At 45.5% G+C, this 24,785-nt stretch overlaps 1 protein-coding gene across 3 annotated transcripts in view; it reads left to right on the plus strand.

Annotated features, from left to right (window-relative positions):
- Positions 1 to 24,785, plus strand: part of PRMT8 (protein arginine methyltransferase 8) — a 288,767-nt gene that overhangs the window by 165,025 nt on the left and 98,957 nt on the right. For all 3 annotated transcript variants that reach the window (XM_073649943.1, XM_073649942.1, XM_073649944.1), the window contains exon 3: positions 2,718 to 2,873. In XM_073649943.1, the coding sequence (XP_073506044.1) occupies positions 2,718 to 2,873 (156 nt within the window). The remainder of the gene's footprint in view (positions 1 to 2,717; positions 2,874 to 24,785) is intronic.

Here is a 24,785-nt window from a genome sequence, read left to right on the forward strand (position 1 = left end):
CTATTTCTATTGTCTTTTTTTCTAGTGGCATTATTTCTAATGGCACAATTTCTCTATTTCTAGGGGCTCTGATCTTTTATATTGAGAATCCCATCACAAATACTACATAGATTAGACTTAAGAGATGGGTCAATAAAGCATGGGTGGATACTTAGCTTAGCCACTCCCTCTTTTAATGTATTTTTTTTAATTAAACCCATAAAACATATTGATGGATGTCAGAAGTATTTGCCAATGCACAAACCAAGCCAGACCAATATAGATTATATCCATCTGGTTACTTATGTCAATGTTTTATTCATTGCTCTCTGCAGCAATGTTTCTTTTCTAGGGCATATTTTTTATTAATAAACGTACTGTTATTCCATCATTTCAATCTTTAGGGGTTTTTTTCTTGTTTTTTTGCGTAAATAACCATTTTATTAAGTCTTTATCTTATATGGAAAAATCAATTTGCTCTAAAAGGCAATTCTCTGAGGAGGTGCTTTAAAAAAAAGGCAATTATTCTTTTGCTGAAGGCCTAACAGCTTTGAGAATGGATGCATATTGCAGGAGAAAAGTTGGCACCAGATATTGTAACCTATCAATTTCTAATTATTTTAAGTACTAGGAAATATATGTTTCTAGTCTTTTGGATGACATTTTGTCAGCTATTTTGAATTTTCACATCATTTTGCAATACTCAACAAAAGGTGTTGCTTTGACTTATCGGATTTTTACCTTGGCGGTTTGTTGCAGTACCATTAGTGGGATGGGTCTTGTTTCTCTACAGGAAGTGTGGGATGGTCTTTGTCATTCTGCAGGAAATGGGGGCACGTCTTTGTCTCTCGACAGGAAGTGGCGGTGTGTCTTAATTGCTCGACAGGAATTGGGGGTAGGGCTTTGTCTCTCTACAGGAAGTGGGATGGGTCCTTGTTTCTCTACAAGAAGTAGGGTGGGTCTTTGTCGCTCAGCAGAAAGTGGGAGTGAGCCTTTGTTGCTCTATGGGTAATGAGGGCGAATCTTTGTCGCTCTACTGGAAGTAAAGGTGGGTCTTTGTCGCTCTACAGGAAGTGGGGTTAGTCTTTGTTTCTAAAGGAAGTGGAATGAAAATTTGACACTCTACAGGAAGTAGGGCTGGGTCATTGTTTCTCAACAGGAAGTGGGAAGAATTTTTGTCTTTCCACAAAAAATGGGGCAATGTCTTCAAATCACTACAAGTGTGGGCTGGTTTTTGTTTTTACAATAAGTAGAGCTGGTCTTTGTTCCTTTACAGGAAATGGTCTTGGGTTTTTGTTTCTGCAGGAATGGGAATTTGACACTCTAGTGGGGGGCAGGTCATCATTTCTCAGCGGATCTTTGTCTTTACACAATAAGTCGAGGGGGATCCTTGACTTTCTACAAGTGAGGGCAGATCTTTGTCTTGTTTCTCAAAAGGAAGTGGAGTGGGAATTTGACTCTCTACAGGAAGTGGGGGTGGGACATCATTTCTCAATAGGATGTGGGATTGGTTTTTGTCTACAGGAAGTAGGGGCAGGTCTTTGACTCTCTACAGGAAGTGGGATGGGACTTTGTTTCTCTACAGGAAATGGGGTGGGTCTTTTGTCTCTCTACAGGAAGTTGGGCATGTCTTTGACTCTCTACAGGAAGTGGGATGGGACTTTGTTTCTCTACAGGAAATGGGGTGGGTCTTTTGTCTCTCTACAGGAAGTTGGGCATGTCTTTGACTCTCTACATGAAGTGGGATGGGGTTTTTGTCTACAGGAAGTAGGGGCGGGTCTTTGACTCTCTACAGGAAGTGGGACGGGTCTTTGTCTTTCTACAGGAAGTTGGGCTGGTCTTTTTCTCCTTGCTCTCCTGTCATATTACATACTGGCATAACAGACAAAAACCTAAAATAAAAACAAAATGAGCAAACACCCTGCAGTAAATAAATAGTAACAGTACATATAAATGACATAGGGTACTTAGTAAAAACTGTTTGGGATTAAAAAAAATCATAAAAGTCATCCGCTACAAGGTTTACCCCAGTGGGGACAGTCCTATTCTCTAACATTAAAACACCATCTTGTGTCAGATGACCTCAATGTAGATCGGTCAGGGCAGGACATCCATGGGAAGCTATATAAATGAAATGCCTTGCTCAAAATGGGGGAGCTTGTTTGTGCAAAGTACAAGAAACAATAGCAAAACCAAAGAAATGAGCCGGAGCATAAGTTGGTATAAATGCAACGTATAGGAGTATGTTCACACCGTGGCCATTTAACAGACATAACCTAAGACAGGATCACAATGAGCATATACCCTGCAGTAAGTAAATAGTAATATTAGTAGTAAAGCATAAAAACCATCCCACCACGACACGGTGTACCTCAATCGGGACAGTCCTATCTCTTTGCATGTATACCAACTTATACTCTGGCTCATTTCTTTGGTTATGTAGGCATAACAGAGATGTGAGCTTTCAGTTCAGGGCAGGAAAGTCATTGGATCACAGTAGAAGTATATGCTGGGTAATTAGGGAAAGGACGTTTTCGTACCTATAGTGCTGGCAGAATGCTGATGAAGGAGAATTGCCCACTCAGAAAGAGTGTATGGCCACTTACAGACCATGAGAATATGGACCGTTCCTGGTATGTGAACCAAAAGAAGTTTCTAGTTGTGAAAAACAAGGGCAGCAAGATCGTGCTTTAATATTTTTAACCTTATTTACTTAGCAATTTTCTTTTTTTTCACAGGAAATGCTGAAAGACGAAGTTCGCACTTTGACTTACAGAAACTCCATGTATCACAATAAGCATGTGTTCAAGGATAAAATCGTCCTTGATGTTGGTAGCGGGACTGGAATTCTCTCCATGTTCGCAGCAAAGGCTGGAGCAAAGAAAGTGTACGGGGTGAGGAAACATTTCCATGCAATTGTTTAAACTTCAGGAATCAAAACTTGTTTTATCTTAATAGTTCTAATCGGATTCGGCCGTGGTTCACAGTGCCGGATGTTGATCGCTTAAAGCAGGGATGTCAAACTCAAACACACAGAGGGCCATAATGAAAAAATTGGACAAAGTCACTGGCCAACCAGTATACGGTATAATTGGCCCCACATAGTCCTCCATACAGAATAATGGGCCCCACATAGTCCTCCATACAGAATAATGAGCCCCACATAGTCCTCCATACAGAATAATGGGCCCCACATAGTCCTCCATACAGAATAATGGGCCCCACATAGTCCTCCATACAGAATAATGGGCCCCACATAGTCCTCCATACAGTATAATGGGCCCCATATAGTCCTCCATACAGTATAATTGGCCCCACATAGTCCTCTATACAGTATAATGGGCCCACATAGTCCTCTATACAGTATAATGGGCCCCATATAGTCCTCCATACAGAATAATGGCCCCACATAGTCCTCCATATAGAATAGTGGGCCCCACATAGTCCTCCATACAGAATAATGGGCCCCACACAGTCCTCCATGCAGAATAATGTTCCCCACATAGTCCTCCATACAGTATAATGGGCCCCATATAGTCCTCCATACAGAATAATGAGCCCCACACAGTCCTCCATACAGAAGAATGAGCCCCACATAATCCTCCATACAGTATAATAGGCCCCACATAGTCCTCCATACAGAATAATGGGCCCCACATAGTCCTCCGTAAAGTATAATGGGCCCCGTATAGTCCTCCATATAGAACAGTGGGCCCCACATAATCCTCCATACAGTATAGTGGGCCCCACATAGTCCTCCATACAGAATAATGGGCCCCACACAGTCCTCCACGCAAAATAATGGGCCCCACATAGTCCTACATACAGAATAATGGGCCCCACATAGTCCTCAATACAGAATAATGGGCCCCACATAGTCTTCCATACAGTCTAATGGGCCCAACATAGTCCTCCATACAGTGTAATGGCCCCACATAGTCCTCCATACAGAATAATGGGCCCCACATAGTCCTCCATACAGAATAATGGGCGTCACATAGTCCTGCATACAGAATAATGGGCCTCACATAGTCCTCCATACAGTGTAATGGCTCCACATAGTCCTCCATACAGAATAATAGGCCTCACATAGTCCTCCATACAGTGTAATGGCCCCACATAGTCCTCCATACAAAATATTGGGCCTCACAGTCCTCCATACAGTGTAATAGCCCCACATAGTCCTCCATACAGAATAATGAGCCCCACACAGTCCTACATACAGAAGAATGAGCCCCACATAATCCTCCATACAGTATAATAGGCCCCACATAGTCCTCCATACAGAATAATGGCCCCACATAGTCCTCCATACAGAATAATGGGCCCCACACAGTCCTCCATGCAGAATAATGTTTCCCACATAGTCCTCCATACAGTATAATGGGCCCCATATAGTCCTCCATACAGAATAATGAGCCCCACACAGTCCTCCATACAGAAGAATGAGCCCCACATAATCCTCCATACAGTATAATAGGCCCTACATAGTCCTCCATACAGAATAATGGGCCCCACATAGTCCTCCGTAAAGTATAATGGGCCCCGTATAGTCCTCCATATAGAACAGTGGGCCCCACATAATCCTCCATACAGTATAGTGGGCCCCACATAGTCCTCCATACAGAATAATGGGCCCCACACAGTCCTCCACGCAGAATAATGGGCCCCACATAGTCCTACATACAGAATAATGGGCCCCACATAGTCCTCAATACAGAATAATGGGCCCCACATAGTCTTCCATACAGTCTAATGGGCCCAACATAGTCCTCCATACAGTGTAATGGCCCCACATAGTCCTCCATACAGAATAATGGGCCCCACATAGTCCTCCATACAGAATAATGGGCGTCACATAGTCCTGCATACAGAATAATGGGCCTCACATAGTCCTCCATACAGTGTAATGGCTCCACATAGTCCTCCATACAGAATAATAGGCCTCACATAGTCCTCCATACAGTGTAATGGCCCCACATAGTCCTCCATACAAAATATTGGGCCTCACAGTCCTCCATACAGTGTAATAGCCTCACATAGTCCTCCATACAGAATAATGAGCCCCACACAGTCCTACATACAGAAGAATGAGCCCCACATAATCCTCCATACAGTATAATAGGCCCCACATAGTCCTCCATACAGAATAATGGGCCCCACATAGTCCTCCGTAAAGTATAATGGGCCCCGTATAGTCCTCCATATAGAACAGTGGGCCCCACATAATCCTCCATACAGTATAGTGGGCCCCACATAGTCCTCCATACAGAATAATGGGCCCCACACAGTCCTCCACGCAGAATAATGGGCCCCACATAGTCCTACATACAGAATGATGGGCCCCACATAGTCCTCAATACAGAATAATGGGCCCCACATAGTCTTCCATACAGTCTAATGGGCCCAACATAGTCCTCCATACAGTGTAATGGCCCCACATAGTCCTCCATACAGAATAATGGGCCCCACATAGTCCTCCATACAGAATAATGGGCGTCACATAGTCCTGCATACAGAATAATGGGCCTCACATAGTCCTCCATACAGTGTATTGGCTCCACATAGTCCTGCATACAGAATAATAGGCCTCACATAGTCCTCCATACAGTGTAATGGCCCCACATAGTCCTCCATACAAAATATTGGGCCTCACAGTCCTCCATACAGTGTAATAGCCCCACATAGTCCTCCATACAGAATAATGGGCCTCACATAGTCCTCCATACAGTGTAATGGCACCACATAGTCCTCCATACAGTGTAATGGCCCTACATAGTCCTCCATACAGTATAATGGGCCCCACATAGACCTCCATACAGCATAATGGGCCCCACATAGTCCTCCATACAGTATAATGGGCCCCATATAGTTCTCCATACAGAATAGTGGGCCCCACATAGTCCTCCATACAGAATAATGGGCCTCACATAGGCCTCCATACAGTGTAATGGCCCCACATAGTCCTCCATACAGAATAATGGGCCTCACATAGTCCTCCATACACTATAGTGGCCCCACATAGTCCTTCATACAGAATAATGGGCCTCACATAGTCCTCCATACAGTGTAATGGCCCCACATAGTCCTCCATACAGAATAATGGGCCTCACATAGTCCTCCATACATTGTAATAGCCCCACATAGTCCTCGTTACAGTGTAATGGCCCCACATAGTCCTCCATTCAGACTAATAGGCCTCACATAGTCCTCCATACAGTGTAATGGCCCCACATAGTCCTCCATACAGAATAATAGGCCTCACATAGTCCTCCATACAGTGTAATGGCCCCACATAGTCCTCCATACAGAATAATAGGCCCCACATAGTCCTCCTTACAGAATAATGGGCCTCACCGAGTCCTCCATACAGAATAATGGGCCTCACATAATCCTCCATACAGAATAATGGGCCTCACATACAGTACAGACCAAAAGTTTGGATACACCTTCTCATTTAAAGATTTTTCCGTATTTTCATGACTATGAAAATTGTACATTCACACTGAAGGCATCAAAACTATGAATTAACACATGTGGAATTATATACTTAACAAAAAACAAATGAAAATATGTTTTATATTCTAGGTTCTTCAAAGTAGCCACCTTTTGCTTTAATGACTGTTTTGCACACTCTTGGCATTCTCTTGATGAGCTTCAAGAGGTAGTCACGGGAAATGGTCTTCCAACAATCTTGAAGGAGTTCCCAGAGATGCTTAGCACTTGTTGGCCCTTTTTCCTTCACTCTGTGGTCCAGCTCACCCCAAACCATCTCGATTGGGTTCAGGTCTGGTGACTGTGGAGGCCAGGTCATCTGGCGTAGCACCCCATCACTCTCCTTCTTGGTCAAATAGCCCTTACACAGCCTGGAGGTGTGTTTGGGGTCATTGTCCTGTTGAAAAATAAATGATGGTCCTACTAAACGCAAACCGAATGGAATAGCATGCCACTGCAAGATGCTGTGGTAGCCATGCTGGTTCAGTATGCCTTCAATTTTGAATAAATCCCCAACAGTGTCACCAACAAAGCACACCCACACCATCACACCTCCTCCTCCATGCTTCACGGTGGGAACCAGGCATGTAGAGTCCATCCGTTCACCTTTTGTGCGTCGCACAAAGACACTATGGTTGGAACCAAAGATCTCAAATTTGGACCCATCAGACCAAAGCACAGATTTCCACTGGTCTAATGTCCATTCCTTGTGTTCTTTAGCCCAAACAAGTCTCTTCTGCTTGTTGCCTGTCCTTAGCAGTGGTTTCCTAGCAGCTATTTTACCATGAAGGCCTGCTGCACAAAGTCTCCTCTTAACAGTTGTTGTAGAGATGTGTTTGCTGCTAGAACTCTGTGTGGCATTGACCTGGTCTCTAATCTGAGCTGCTGTTAACCTGCGATTTCTGAGGCTGGTGACTCGGATAAACTTATCTTCAGAAGCCGAGGTGACTCTTGGTCTTCGTTTCCAGGGAAGGTCCTCATGTGAGCCAGTGTTTTTAAAGCGCTTGATGGTTTTTGCAACTGCACTTGGGGACACTTTCAAAGTTTGCCCAATTTTTCGGACTGACTGACCTTCATTTCTTAATGTAATGATGGCCACTCGTTTTTCTTTACTTAGCTGCTTTTTTCTTGCCATAATACAAATTCTAACAGTCTTTTCAGTAGGACTATCAGCTGTGTATCCACCAGACTTCTGCACAACCCAACTGATGGTCCCAACCCCATTTATAAGGCAAGAAATCCCACTTATTAAACCTGACAGGGCACACCTGTGAAGTGAAAACCATTTCCGGTGACTACCTCTTGAAGCTCATCAAGAGAATGCCAAGAGTGTGCAAAGCAGTCATCAAAGCAAAAGGTGGCTACTTTGAAGAACCTAGAATATAAGACATATTTTCAGTTGTTTCACACTTTTTTTGTTAAGTATATAATTCCACATGTGTTAATTCATAGTTTTGATGCCTTCAGTGAGAATGTACAATTCTCAGAGTCATGAAAATAAAGAAAAATCTTTAAATGAGAAGGTGTGTCCAAACTTTTGGTCTGTACTGTAGTCCTCCATACAGATTAATGGGCCTCACATAGTCCTCCATACAGTGTAATGGCCCCACATAGTCCTCCATACAGAATAATGGGCCTCACATAGTCCTCCATACAGTATAGTGGCCCCACATAGTCCTGCATACAGAATAATGGGCCTCACACAGTCCTCCATAGAGTGCAATGGACCCACATAGTCTTCCATACAGAATAATGGGCCTTACTTAGTCCTCCATACAGTGTAATGGCCCCACATACTCCTCCATACAGAATAATGGGCCTCACATAGTCCTTCATACATTGCAATAGCCCCACATAGTCCTCCATACAGTGTAATGGCCCCACATAGTCCTCCATACAGAATAATGGGCCTCACATAGTCCTTCATACAGTGTAATGGCCCCACATAGTCCTCCATACAGAATAATGGCCCCACATAGTCCTCCATGCAGAATAATTGGCCCCACATAGTCCTCCATACAGAATAATGGACCTCACATAGTCCTCCATACAGAATAATGGGCCTCACATAGTCCTCCATACAGAATAATGGGCTTCACATAGTCCTCCATACAGTGTAATAGCACCACATAGTCTGCCATACAGGGTAATGGGCCCCACATAGTCCTCCATACAGAATAATGGGCCTCACATAGTCCTCCATACAGAATAATGAGCCTCACATAGTCCTCCATACAGTGTAATGGCCACACATAGTCCTCCATGCAGAATAATAGGCCTCACATAGTCCTCCATATAGAATAATGGGCCCCACATAGTCCCCCATACAGAATAATGTGACTCACCGAGTCTTCCATACAGAATAATGGGCCTCACATAGTCCTCCATACAGTATAATGGGCCTCACATAGTCCTCCATACAGAATAATGGGCACCCCATAGTCCTCCATATAGAATAATGGGCCCCACATAGTCCTCCATACAGAATAGTGGGCCCTATATAGTCCTCCATACAGAATAATGGGCCCCACACAGTCCTCCACACAGAATAATGGGCCCACAGAGTCCTCCATACAGAATAATAGGCCCCACATAGTCTTCCATACAGAATAATGGGCCCCACATAGTCCTCCATACAGTGTAATGGCCCCACATAGTCCTCCATACAGAATAATGGGCCTCACATAGTCCTCCATACAGTGTAATGGCCTCACATATTCCTCCATACAGAATAATAGGCCTCACATAGTCCTCCATACAGTGTAATGGCCCCACATAGTCCTCCATACTGAATAATGGGCCTCACATAGTCCTCCACACAGTGTAATGGCCCCACATATTCCTCCATACAGAATAATGGGCCTCACAGTCCTCCGTACAGTTTAATAGCCCCACATAGTCCTCCATACAGAATAATGGGCCTCACATAGTCCTCCATACAGAATAATGGGCCCCACATAGACCTCCATACAGAATAATGGGCCTCACATAGTCCTCCATACAGAATAATGGGCCCCACACAGTCCTACCTGCAGAATAATGGGCCCCACTTAGTCCTCCATACAGAATAATGAGCCCCACATAGTCCTCCATACAATATAATGGGCCCCATATACTTCGCCCTATAGAATAGTGGGCCCTACATAGTCCTCCATACAGAATAATGGGCCCCACACAGTCCTCCATGCAGAATAATGGGCCCCACATAGTCCTCCCTACATTATAATGGGCCCCATATAGTCCTCCATATGGAATAGTGGGCCCCACATAATCCTCCATACTGTATAATGGGCCCCACAAAGTCCTCCATACAGTATAATGGGCTTCGCATAGTCCTCCATACAGAATAATGAGCCTCACATAGTCCTCCATACAGTATAATGGGCCCCATATAGTTCTCCAAACAGAATAGTGGGCCCCACATAGTCCTCCATGCAGAATAATGGGCCATCCATAGTCCTCCATATAGAATAATGGGCCCCACATAGTCCTCCATGCAGAATAATGGGCCCCACACAGTCCTCCATGCAGAATAATGTTCCCCACATAGTCCTCCATACAGTATAATGGGCCCCATATAGTCCTCCATACAGAATAATGAGCCCCACACAGTCCTCCATACAGAAGAATGAGCCCCACATAATCCTCCATACAGTATAATAGGCCCCACATAGTCCTCCATACAGAATAATGGGCCCCACATAGTCCTCCGTAAAGTATAATGGGCCCCGTATAGTCCTCCATATAGAACAGTGGGCCCCACATAATCCTCCATACAGTATAGTGGGCCCCACATAGTCCTCCATACAGAATAATGGGCCCCACACAGTCCTCCACGCAAAATAATGGGCCCCACATAGTCCTACATACAGAATAATGGGCCCCACATAGTCCTCAATACAGAATAATGGGCCCCACATAGTCTTCCATACAGTCTAATGGGCCCAACATAGTCCTCCATACAGTGTAATGGCCCCACATAGTCCTCCATACAGAATAATGGGCCCCACATAGTCCTCCATACAGAATAATGGGCGTCACATAGTCCTGCATACAGAATAATGGGCCTCACATAGTCCTCCATACAGTGTAATGGCTCCACATAGTCCTCCATACAGAATAATAGGCCTCACATAGTCCTCCATACAGTGTAATGGCCCCACATAGTCCTCCATACAAAATATTGGGCCTCACAGTCCTCCATACAGTGTAATAGCCCCACATAGTCCTCCATACAGAATAATGAGCCCCACACAGTCCTACATACAGAAGAATGAGCCCCACATAATCCTCCATACAGTATAATAGGCCCCACATAGTCCTCCATACAGAATAATGGCCCCACATAGTCCTCCATACAGAATAATGGGCCCCACACAGTCCTCCATGCAGAATAATGTTTCCCACATAGTCCTCCATACAGTATAATGGGCCCCATATAGTCCTCCATACAGAATAATGAGCCCCACACAGTCCTCCATACAGAAGAATGAGCCCCACATAATCCTCCATACAGTATAATAGGCCCTACATAGTCCTCCATACAGAATAATGGGCCCCACATAGTCCTCCGTAAAGTATAATGGGCCCCGTATAGTCCTCCATATAGAACAGTGGGCCCCACATAATCCTCCATACAGTATAGTGGGCCCCACATAGTCCTCCATACAGAATAATGGGCCCCACACAGTCCTCCACGCAGAATAATGGGCCCCACATAGTCCTACATACAGAATAATGGGCCCCACATAGTCCTCAATACAGAATAATGGGCCCCACATAGTCTTCCATACAGTCTAATGGGCCCAACATAGTCCTCCATACAGTGTAATGGCCCCACATAGTCCTCCATACAGAATAATGGGCCCCACATAGTCCTCCATACAGAATAATGGGCGTCACATAGTCCTGCATACAGAATAATGGGCCTCACATAGTCCTCCATACAGTGTAATGGCTCCACATAGTCCTCCATACAGAATAATAGGCCTCACATAGTCCTCCATACAGTGTAATGGCCCCACATAGTCCTCCATACAAAATATTGGGCCTCACAGTCCTCCATACAGTGTAATAGCCTCACATAGTCCTCCATACAGAATAATGAGCCCCACACAGTCCTACATACAGAAGAATGAGCCCCACATAATCCTCCATACAGTATAATAGGCCCCACATAGTCCTCCATACAGAATAATGGGCCCCACATAGTCCTCCGTAAAGTATAATGGGCCCCGTATAGTCCTCCATATAGAACAGTGGGCCCCACATAATCCTCCATACAGTATAGTGGGCCCCACATAGTCCTCCATACAGAATAATGGGCCCCACACAGTCCTCCACGCAGAATAATGGGCCCCACATAGTCCTACATACAGAATGATGGGCCCCACATAGTCCTCAATACAGAATAATGGGCCCCACATAGTCTTCCATACAGTCTAATGGGCCCAACATAGTCCTCCATACAGTGTAATGGCCCCACATAGTCCTCCATACAGAATAATGGGCCCCACATAGTCCTCCATACAGAATAATGGGCGTCACATAGTCCTGCATACAGAATAATGGGCCTCACATAGTCCTCCATACAGTGTATTGGCTCCACATAGTCCTGCATACAGAATAATAGGCCTCACATAGTCCTCCATACAGTGTAATGGCCCCACATAGTCCTCCATACAAAATATTGGGCCTCACAGTCCTCCATACAGTGTAATAGCCCCACATAGTCCTCCATACAGAATAATGGGCCTCACATAGTCCTCCATACAGTGTAATGGCACCACATAGTCCTCCATACAGTGTAATGGCCCTACATAGTCCTCCATACAGTATAATGGGCCCCACATAGACCTCCATACAGCATAATGGGCCCCACATAGTCCTCCATACAGTATAATGGGCCCCATATAGTTCTCCATACAGAATAGTGGGCCCCACATAGTCCTCCATACAGAATAATGGGCCTCACATAGGCCTCCATACAGTGTAATGGCCCCACATAGTCCTCCATACAGAATAATGGGCCTCACATAGTCCTCCATACACTATAGTGGCCCCACATAGTCCTTCATACAGAATAATGGGCCTCACATAGTCCTCCATACAGTGTAATGGCCCCACATAGTCCTCCATACAGAATAATGGGCCTCACATAGTCCTCCATACATTGTAATAGCTCCACATAGTCCTCGTTACAGTGTAATGGCCCCACATAGTCCTCCATTCAGACTAATAGGCCTCACATAGTCCTCCATACAGTGTAATGGCCCCACATAGTCCTCCATACAGAATAATAGGCCTCACATAGTCCTCCATACAGTGTAATGGCCCCACATAGTCCTCCATACAGAATAATAGGCCCCACATAGTCCTCCTTACAGAATAATGGGCCTCACCGAGTCCTCCATACAGAATAATGGGCCTCACATAATCCTCCATACAGAATAATGGGCCTCACATACAGTACAGACCAAAAGTTTGGATACACCTTCTCATTTAAAGATTTTTCCGTATTTTCATGACTATGAAAATTGTACATTCACACTGAAGGCATCAAAACTATGAATTAACACATGTGGAATTATATACTTAACAAAAAACAAATGAAAATATGTTTTATATTCTAGGTTCTTCAAAGTAGCCACCTTTTGCTTTAATGACTGTTTTGCACACTCTTGGCATTCTCTTGATGAGCTTCAAGAGGTAGTCACGGGAAATGGTCTTCCAACAATCTTGAAGGAGTTCCCAGAGATGCTTAGCACTTGTTGGCCCTTTTTCCTTCACTCTGTGGTCCAGCTCACCCCAAACCATCTCGATTGGGTTCAGGTCTGGTGACTGTGGAGGCCAGGTCATCTGGCGTAGCACCCCATCACTCTCCTTCTTGGTCAAATAGCCCTTACACAGCCTGGAGGTGTGTTTGGGGTCATTGTCCTGTTGAAAAATAAATGATGGTCCTACTAAACGCAAACCGAATGGAATAGCATGCCACTGCAAGATGCTGTGGTAGCCATGCTGGTTCAGTATGCCTTCAATTTTGAATAAATCCCCAACAGTGTCACCAACAAAGCACACCCACACCATCACACCTCCTCCTCCATGCTTCACGGTGGGAACCAGGCATGTAGAGTCCATCCGTTCACCTTTTGTGCGTCGCACAAAGACACTATGGTTGGAACCAAAGATCTCAAATTTGGACCCATCAGACCAAAGCACAGATTTCCACTGGTCTAATGTCCATTCCTTGTGTTCTTTAGCCCAAACAAGTCTCTTCTGCTTGTTGCCTGTCCTTAGCAGTGGTTTCCTAGCAGCTATTTTACCATGAAGGCCTGCTGCACAAAGTCTCCTCTTAACAGTTGTTGTAGAGATGTGTTTGCTGCTAGAACTCTGTGTGGCATTGACCTGGTCTCTAATCTGAGCTGCTGTTAACCTGCGATTTCTGAGGCTGGTGACTCGGATAAACTTATCTTCAGAAGCCGAGGTGACTCTTGGTCTTCGTTTCCAGGGAAGGTCCTCATGTGAGCCAGTGTTTTTAAAGCGCTTGATGGTTTTTGCAACTGCACTTGGGGACACTTTCAAAGTTTGCCCAATTTTTCGGACTGACTGACCTTCATTTCTTAATGTAATGATGGCCACTCGTTTTTCTTTACTTAGCTGCTTTTTTCTTGCCATAATACAAATTCTAACAGTCTTTTCAGTAGGACTATCAGCTGTGTATCCACCAGACTTCTGCACAACCCAACTGATGGTCCCAACCCCATTTATAAGGCAAGAAATCCCACTTATTAAACCTGACAGGGCACACCTGTGAAGTGAAAACCATTTCCGGTGACTACCTCTTGAAGCTCATCAAGAGAATGCCAAGAGTGTGCAAAGCAGTCATCAAAGCAAAAGGTGGCTACTTTGAAGAACCTAGAATATAAGACATATTTTCAGTTGTTTCACACTTTTTTTGTTAAGTATATAATTCCACATGTGTTAATTCATAGTTTTGATGCCTTCAGTGAGAATGTACAATTCTCAGAGTCATGAAAATAAAGAAAAATCTTTAAATGAGAAGGTGTGTCCAAACTTTTGGTCTGTACTGTAGTCCTCCATACAGATTAATGGGCCTCACATAGTCCTCCATACAGTGTAATGGCCCCACATAGTCCTCCATACAGAATAATGGGCCTCACATAGTCCTCCATACAGTATAGTGGCCCCACATAGTCCTGCATACAGAATAATGGGCCTCACACAGTCCTCCATAGAGTGCAATGGACCCACATAGTCTTCCATACAGAATAATGGGCCTTACTTAGTCCTCCATACAGTGTAATGGCCCCACATACTCCTCCATACAGAATAATGGGCCTCACATAGTCCTTCATACATTGCAATAGCCCCACATAGTCCTCCATACAGTGTAATGGCCCCACATAGTCCTCCATACAGAATAATGGGCCTCACATAGTCCTTCATACAGTGTAATGGCCCCACATAGTCCTCCATACAGAATAATGGCCCCACATAGTCATCCATGCAGAATAATTGGCCCCACATAGTCCTCCATACAGAATAATGGACCTCACATAGTCCTCCATACAGAATAATGGGCCTCACATAGTCCTCCATACAGAATAATGGGCTTCACATAGTCCTCCATACAGTGTAATAGCACCACATAGTCTGCCATACAGGGTAATGGGCCCCACATAGTCCTCCATACAGAATAATGGGCCTCACATAGTCCTCCATACAGAATAATGAGCCTCACATAGTCCTCCATACAGTGTAATGGCCACACATAGTCCTCCATGCAGAATAATAGGCCTCACATAGTCCTCCATATAGAATAATGGGCCCCACATAGTCCCCCATACAGAATAATGTGACTCACCGAGTCTTCCATACAGAATAATGGGCCTCACATAGTCCTCCATACAGTATAATGGGCCTCACATAGTCCTCCATACAGAATAATGGGCACCCCATAGTCCTCCATATAGAATAATGGGCCCCACATAGTCCTCCATACAGAATAGTGGGCCCTATATAGTCCTCCATACAGAATAATGGGCCCCACACAGTCCTCCACACAGAATAATGGGCCCACAGAGTCCTCCATACAGAATAATAGGCCCCACATAGTCTTCCATACAGAATAATGGGCCCCACATAGTCCTCCATACAGTGTAATGGCCCCACATAGTCCTCCATACAGAATAATGGGCCTCACATAGTCCTCCATACAGTGTAATGGCCTCACATATTCCTCCATACAGAATAATAGGCCTCACATAGTCCTCCATACAGTGTAATGGCCCCACATAGTCCTCCATACTGAATAATGGGCCTCACATAGTCCTCCACACAGTGTAATGGCCCCACATATTCCTCCATACAGAATAATGGGCCTCACAGTCCTCCGTACAGTTTAATAGCCCCACATAGTCCTCCATACAGAATAATGGGCCTCACATAGTCCTCCATACAGAATAATGGGCCCCACATAGACCTCCATACAGAATAATGGGCCTCACATAGTCCTCCATACAGAATAATGGGCCCCACACAGTCCTACCTGCAGAATAATGGGCCCCACTTAGTCCTCCATACAGAATAATGAGCCCCACATAGTCCTCCATACAATATAATGGGCCCCATATACTTCGCCCTATAGAATAGTGGGCCCTACATAGTCCTCCATACAGAATAATGGGCCCCACACAGTCCTCCATGCAGAATAATGGGCCCCACATAGTCCTCCCTACATTATAATGGGCCCCATATAGTCCTCCATATGGAATAGTGGGCCCCACATAATCCTCCATACTGTATAATGGGCCCCACAAAGTCCTCCATACAGTATAATGGGCTTCGCATAGTCCTCCATACAGAATAATGAGCCTCACATAGTCCTCCATACAGTATAATGGGCCCCATATAGTTCTCCAAACAGAATAGTGGGCCCCACATAGTCCTCCATGCAGAATAATGGGCCATCCATAGTCCTCCATATAGAATAATGGGCCCCACATAGTCCTCCATGCAGAATAATGGGCCCCACATAGTTCTCCATACAGAATAATGGGCCTCACATAATCCTCCATACCGAATAATGGGCCTCACATAGTCCTCCATAGAGTGTAATGGCCCCACATAGTCCTCCATACAGAATAATAGGCCTCACATAGTCCTCCATACAGTGTAATGGCCCCACATAGTCCTCCATACAGAATAATAGGCCTCACATAGTCCTCCATACAGTGTAATGGCCCCACATAGTCCTCCATACAGTGTAATTGCCACACATAGTCCTCCATACAGAATAATGGGCCTCACATAGTCCTCCATACAGTATAATGGCCCCACATAGTCCTCCATACAGAATAATGGCCCCACATAGTTCTCCATACAGTGAAATGGCCCCAAATCGTCCTCCATATAGTGAAATGCCCCCACATAGGCCTCCATGTAGAATAGTGGGCCCCACATAATCATCCATACAGTATAATGGGCCCCACATAGTTCTCCATACAGTATAATGGGCCCCGCACAGTCCTCCATACAGAATAATGGGCCTCACATAGTCCTCCATACAGAATAATGGGCCTCACATAGTCCTGTATACAGAATAATGGACCTCACATAGTCCTCCATACAGTGTAATGGCACAACATAGTCCTCCATACAGAATAATGGGCCTCACATAGTCCTCCATACAGTGTAATGGCCCCACATAGTCCTCCATACAGAATAATGGGCCTCACATAGTCCTCCATACAGTGTAATGGCCCCACATAGTCCTCCATACAGAATAATGGGCCTCACATAGTCCTCCATACATTGTAATAGCCCCACATAGTCCTCCATACAGTGTAATGGCCCCACATAGTCCTCCATACAAACTAATAGGCCTCACATAGTCCTCCATACAGTGTAATGGCCCCACATAGTCCTCCATACAGAATAATAGGCCTCACATAGTCCTCCATACAGAATAAGGGGCCCCACATAGTCCTCCATACAGAATAATGGGCCTCACCGAGTCCTCCATACAGAATAATGGGCCTCGCATACTCCTCCATACAGAATAATGGGCCTCACATAGTCCTCCATACACAATAATGGGCCTCACATAGTCCTCCATACAGAGGAATGGCCCCACATAGTCCTCCATACAGAATAATGGGCCTCACATAGTCCTCCATACAGAATAATGGGCCTCACATAGTCCTCCATACAGAGTAATGGCCCCACATAGTCCTCCATACAGAATAATGGGCCTCACATAGTCCTCCATACAGTGTAATGGCCTCACATATTCCTCCATACAGAATAATAGGCCTCACATAGTCCTCCATACAGTGTAATGGCCCCACATAGTCCTCCATACTGAATAATGGGCCTCACATAGTCCTCCACACAGTGTAATGGCCCCACATATTCCTCCATACAGAATAATGGGCCTCACAGTCCTCCATACAGTTTAATAGCCCCACATAGTCCTCCATATAGAATAATGGGCCTCACATAGTCCTCCATACAGAATAATGGGCCCCACATAGACCTCCATACAGAATAATGGGCCTCACATAGTCCTCCATACAGAATAATGGGCCCCACACAGTCCTCCCTGCAGAATAATGGGCCCCACATAGTCCTCCATACAGAATAATGAGCCCCACATAGTCCTCCATACAATATAATGGGCCCCATATACTTCTCCCTATAGAATAGTGGGCCCTACATAGTCCTCCATACAGAATAATGGGCCCCACACAGTCCTCCATGCAGAATAATGGGCCCCACATAGTCCTCCCTACATTATAATGGGCCCCATATAGTCCTCCATATGGAATAGTGGGCCCCACATAATCCTCCATACTGAATAATGGGCCCCACAAAGTCCTCCATACAGTATAATGGGCTCCGCATAGTCCTCCATACAGAATAATGAGCCTCACATAGTCCTCCATACAGTATTATGGGCCCCATATAGTTCTCGAAACAGGATAGTGGGCCCCACATAGTCCTCCATGCAGAATAATGGGCCATCCATAGTCCTCCATATAGAATAATGGGCCCCACATAGTCCTCCATGCAGAATAATGGGCCCCACATAGTTCTCCATACAGAATAATGGGCCTCACATAGTCCTCCATACCGAATAATGGGCCTCACATAGTCCTCCATACAGTGTAATGGCCCCACATAGTCCTCCATACAGAATAATAGGCCTCACATAGTCCTCCATACAGTGTAATGGCCCCACATAGTCCTCCATACAGAATAATAGGCCTCACATAGTCCTCCATACAGTGTAATGGCCCCACATAGTCCTCCATACAGTGTAATTGCCCCACATAGTCTTCCATACAGAATAATGGGCCTCACATAGTCCTCCATATATTGTAATAGCCCCACATAGTCCTCCATACAGTGTAATGGCCCCATATAGTCCTCCATACAGAATAATGGGCCTCACATAGTCCTCCATACAGTATAATGGCCCCACATAGTCCTCCATACAGAATAATGGCCCCACATAGTTCTCCATACAGTGAAATGGCCCCAAATTGTCCTCCATATAGTGAAATGCCCCCACATAGGCCTCCATCTATTGTAATAGCCCCACATAATCATCCATACAGTATAATGGGCCCCACATAGTTCTCCATACAGTATAATGGGCCCCGCACAGTCCTCCATACAGAATAATGGGCCTCACATAGTCCTCCATACAGAAAAATGGGACTCACATAGTCCTGTATACAGAATAATGGACCTCACATAGTCCTCCATACAGTGTAATGGCCCCACATAGTCCTCCATACAGAATAATGGGCCTCACATTGTCCTCCATACACTATAGTGGCCCCACATAGTCCTCCATACAGAATAATGGGCCTCACATAGTCCTCCATACAGTGTAATGGCCCCACATAGTCCTCCATACAGAATAATGGGCCTCACATAGTCCTCCATACATTGTAATAGCCCCACATAGTCCTCCATACAGTGTAATGGCCCCACATAGTCCTCCATACAGACTAATAAGCCTCACATAGTCCTCCATACAGTGTAATGGCCCCACATAGTCCTCCATACAGAATAATAGGCCTCACATAGTCCTCCATACAGAATAAGGGGCCCAACATAGTCCTCCATACAGAATAATGGGCCTCACCGAGTCCTCCATACAGAATAATGGGCCTCGCATACTCCTCTATACAGAATAATGGGCCTCACATAGTCCTCCATACAGAATAATGGGCCTCACATAGTCCTCCATACAGAGTAATGGCCCCACATAGTCCTCCATACAGAATAATGGGCCTCACATAGTCCTGCATACAGTATAGTGGCCCCACATATTCCTCCATACAGAATAATGGGCCTCACATAGTCCACCATAGAGTGCAATGGCCCCACATAGTCCTCCATACAGAATAATGGGCCTCACTTAGTCCTCCATACAGTGTAATGGCCGCACATAGTCCTCCATACAGAATAATGGGCCTCACATAGTCCTCCATACAGTGTAATGGCCCCACATAGCTTCCATACAGAAAAATGGCCCCACATAGTCCTCCATGCAGAATAATGGGCCCCACATAGTCCTCCATACAGAATAATGGACCTCACATAGTCCTCCATGCAGAATAATGAGCCTCACATAGTCCTCCATACAGAATAATGGGCTTCACATAGTCCTCCATACAGTGTAATAGCCCCACATAGTCTGCCATACGGAGTAATGGGCCCCACATAGTCCTCCATACAGAATAATGGGCCTCACATAGTCCTCCATACAGAATAATGAGCCTCACATAGTCCTCCATACAGTGTAATGGCCCCACATAGTCCCCTATACAGAATAATAGGCCTCACATAGTCCTCCATATAGAATAATGGGCCCCACATGGTCCTCCATACAGAATAATGTGACTCACCGAGTCCTCCATACACAATAATGGGCCTCACATAGTCCTCCGTACAGAATAATGGGCCCCCATGGTCCTCCATATAGAATAATGGGCCCCACATAGTCCTCCATACAGAATAGTGGGCCCCATATAGTCCTCCATACAGAATAATGGGCCCCACACAGTCCTCCACTCAGAATAATGGGCCCCACAGAGTCCTCCATACAGAATAATGGGCCCCACATAGTCTTCCATACAGAATAATAGGCCCCAGATAGTCCTCCATACGGTGTAATGGCCCCATATAGTCCTCCATACAGAATAATGGGCCCCACATAGTCCTCCATACAGAATAATGGGCCTCACATAGTCCTCCATACAGTTTACTGGACCCACATAGTCCTCCATACAGAATAATAGGCCTCACATAGTCCTCCATACAGTGTAATGGCCCCACATAGTCCTCCATACAGAATAGTGGGCCTCACATAGTCCTCCATATAGTGTAATGGCCCCACATATTCCTCCATACAGAATAATGGGCCTCACAGTCCTCCATACAGCTTAATAGCCCCACATAGTCCTTCATACAGAATAATGGGCCTCACATAGTCCTCCATACAGAATAATGGGCCCCACATAGACCTCCATACAGAATAATGGGCCTCACATAGTCCTCCATGCACAATAATGGGCCCACACAGTCCTCCCTGCAGAATAATGGGCCCCACATAGTCCTCCATACAGTATAATGGGCCCCATATACTTCTCCCTATAGAATAGTGGGCCCTATATAGTCCTCCATACAGAATAATGGGCCCCACACAGTCCTCCATGCAGAATAATGGGCCCCACGTAGTCCTCCCCACAGTATAATGGGCCCCATATAGTCCTCCATATGGAATAGTGGGCCCCACATAATCCTCCACACTGTATAATAGGCCCCACATGGTCCTCCATACAGTATAATGGGCCCCGCATAGTCCTCCATAGAGAATAATGAGCCTCACATAATCCTCCATACAGTATAATGGGCCCCATATAGTTCTCCATACAGAATAGTGGGCCCCACATAGTCCTCCATACAGAATAATGAGCCTCACATAGTCCTCCATACAGTGTAATGGCCCCACATATTCTTCCATACAGAATAATAGGCCTCACATAGTCCTCCATATAGAATAATGGGCCCCACATGGTCCTCCATACAGAATAATGTGACTCACCGAGTCCTCCATACAGAATAATGGGCCTCACATAGTCCTCCATACAGTATAATGGGCCTCACATAGTCCTCCAAACAGAATAATGCCCCCCCCATAATCCTCCATATAGAATAATGGGCCCCACATAGTCCTCCATACAGAATAGTGGGCCCCATATAGTCCTCCATACAGAATAATGGGCCCCACACAGTCCTCCACACAGAATAATGGGCCCCACAGAGTCCTCCATGCAGAATAATGGGCCACACATAGTCTTCCATACAGAATAATGGGCCCCACATAGTCCTCCATACAGTGTAATGGCCCCATATAGTCCTCCATACAGAATAATGGGCCCCACAGAGTCCTCCATACAGAATAATGGGCCCCACATAGTCTTCCATACAGAATAATGGGCCCCACATAGTCCTCCATACAGTGTAATGGCCCCATATAGTCCTCCATACAGAATAATAGGCCTCACATAGTCCTCCATACAGTGTAATGGCCCCACATAGTCCTCCATACAGAATAATGGGCCTCACATAGTCCTCCATATAGTGTAATGGCCCCACATATTCCTCCATACAGAATAATGGGCCTCACAGTCCTCCATACAGTTTAATAGCCCCACATAGTCCTCCATACAGAATAATGGGCCCCATATAGACCTCCATACAGAATAATGGGCCTCACATAGTCCTCCATACAGAATAATGGGCCCACACAGTCCTCCCTGCAGAATAATGGGCCCCACATAGTCCTCCATACAGAATAATGAGCCCCACATAGTCCTCCATACAGTATAATGGGCCCCATATACTTCTCCCTATAGAATAGTGGGCCCTACATAGTCCTCCATACAGAATAATGGGCCCCACACAGTCCTCCATGCAGAATAATGGGCCCCACGTAGTCCTCCCCACAGTATAATGGGCCCCATATAGTCCTCCATATGGAATAGTGGGCCCCACATAATCCTCCATACTGTATAATGGGCCCCACATAGTCCTCCATACAGTATAATGGGCCCCGCATAGTCCTCTATAGAGAATAATGAGCCTCACATAATCCTCAATACAGTATAATGGGCCCCATATAGTTCTCCATACAGAATAGTGGACCCCACCTAGTCTTCCATGCAGAATAATGGGCCACCCATAGTCCTCCATATAGAATAATGGGCCCCACATAGTCCTCCATGCAGAATAATGGGCCCCACATAGTTCTCCATACAGAATAATGGGCCTCACATAGTCCTCCATACAGAATAATGGGCCTCACATAGTCCTCCATACAGTGTAATGGCCCCACATAGTCCTCCATACAGAATAATATGCCTCACATAGTCCTCCATACAGTGTAATGGCCCCACATAGTCCTCCATACAGAATAATAGGCCTCACATAGTCCTCCATACAGTGTAATGGCCCCACATAGTCCTCCATACAGTGTAATGGCCCCACATAGTCCTCCATACAGAGTATTGGGCCTCACATAGTCCTCCATACAGTATAATGGCCCCACATAGTCCTCCCTACAGAATAATGGCCCCACATAGTTCTCCATACAGTGAAATGGCCCCACATCGTCCTCCATATAATGAAATGCCCCCACATAGGCCTCCATCTAGAATAGTGGGCCCCACATAATCATCCATACAGTATAATGGGCCCCACATAGTCCTCCATACAGTATAATGGGCCCCGCATAGTCCTCCATACAGAATAATGAGCCCCACATAGTCCTCCATACAGTATAATGGGCCCCATATAGTTCTCCCTACAGAATAGTGTGCCCCTCATAGTCCTCCATACAGAATAATGTGCCCCCCAAAGTCCTCCATATAGAATAATGGGCCCCACATAGTCCTCCATACAGAATAATGGGCCCCACATAGTCCTCCATGCAGAATAATGGGCCCCACATAGTCCTCCATGCAGAATAATGGGCCTCACATAGTCCTTCATACAGGATAATGGGCCTCACATAGTCCTCCATACAGAATAATGGGCTTCCCATAGTCCTCCATACAGTGTAATAGCCCCACATAGTCTTCCATACAGTGTAATGGCCCCACATAGTCCTCTTTACAGAATAATGGGTCCCACATAGTCCTCCATACAGAATAATGGGCTTCACATAGTCCTCCATACAGAATAATGGGCCTCACATAGTCCTCCATACAGTGTAATGGCCCCACATAGTCCTCCATACAGAATAATAGGCCTCACATAGTCCTTCATACAGTGTAATGGCCCCACATAGTCCTCCATACAGAATAATGGGCCTCACATAGTCCTCCATACAGTGTAATGGCCCCACATAGTTCTCCATACGGAATAATGGCCCCACATAGTCCTCCATACAGTGAAATGGCCCCACATAGTCCTCCATACAGTATAATGGCCCCACATATGGGTGGTAGTTCTGGTATCAATGGCCAAATAAAACCATCCTGCACATCAAGATTTGGCCTACGGGCCAGAGTTTGACACGTATGGGGAATCTGTCATGCGAAAAAACGCTATTAACCTTCAGATATGGGATTAATCTGCAGGTTAATGGCGTTCTGAACTTACCCGACACCGGCCCCACTGCCGGGAGAAAATATACTTTGTTCCTCCTGGCAGCGTTCGGGGTTTTAGCCACAGGGGTGGCGCTGGCGCGCGTTTGGTCACCGCTCTATGTATGGAGAGTGGCAGCTTTAACCAGCCCCTGGAACTGACAGCTCGGTCAGCATTAGGGCCGGCTGTCAGTCAGTGACAGGGGCACGGTTACAAGTGCGGTAACTGAACCAGTGCCAGCGCCACCCTCTTGACTGAATCCTGAATGCTGCCAGGAGGAGTAAAATTTCCTGCCAACTGCAAGGGTCTAAGCTCCGGTGCCTGGGCAGGTTCATAACGCTATTAACCTGCAGATTAACCCCATATCTGCAGGTTAATAGCGTTTTTTCATGTGACAGGTTCTCTTTAAAGAGGACCTGTCACCAGGTCAAAAGTGGCCAGTTTTTGTTCTTGTTCTTGCTCTATTTCCGCTGTTCTATTTTTTTTTTTTTTTTAATCCACCATACATTTCTTTTTACTGAATAAAATCCTGGCTCACAGGATCCTCGGGGGCGTGTCTTTAAGCTGATTTGCATTTTTACCCTGAGAGACACCCCCCCGAGTAACAACCATAAACATGCACT

The sequence above is a fragment of the Phyllobates terribilis genome, unplaced genomic scaffold, assembly GCF_046119375.1.
Source record: "Phyllobates terribilis strain yellow unplaced genomic scaffold, ASM4611937v1 Scaffold_10__3_contigs__length_209671492, whole genome shotgun sequence".
Taxonomy (NCBI): domain Eukaryota; kingdom Metazoa; phylum Chordata; class Amphibia; order Anura; family Dendrobatidae; genus Phyllobates; species Phyllobates terribilis.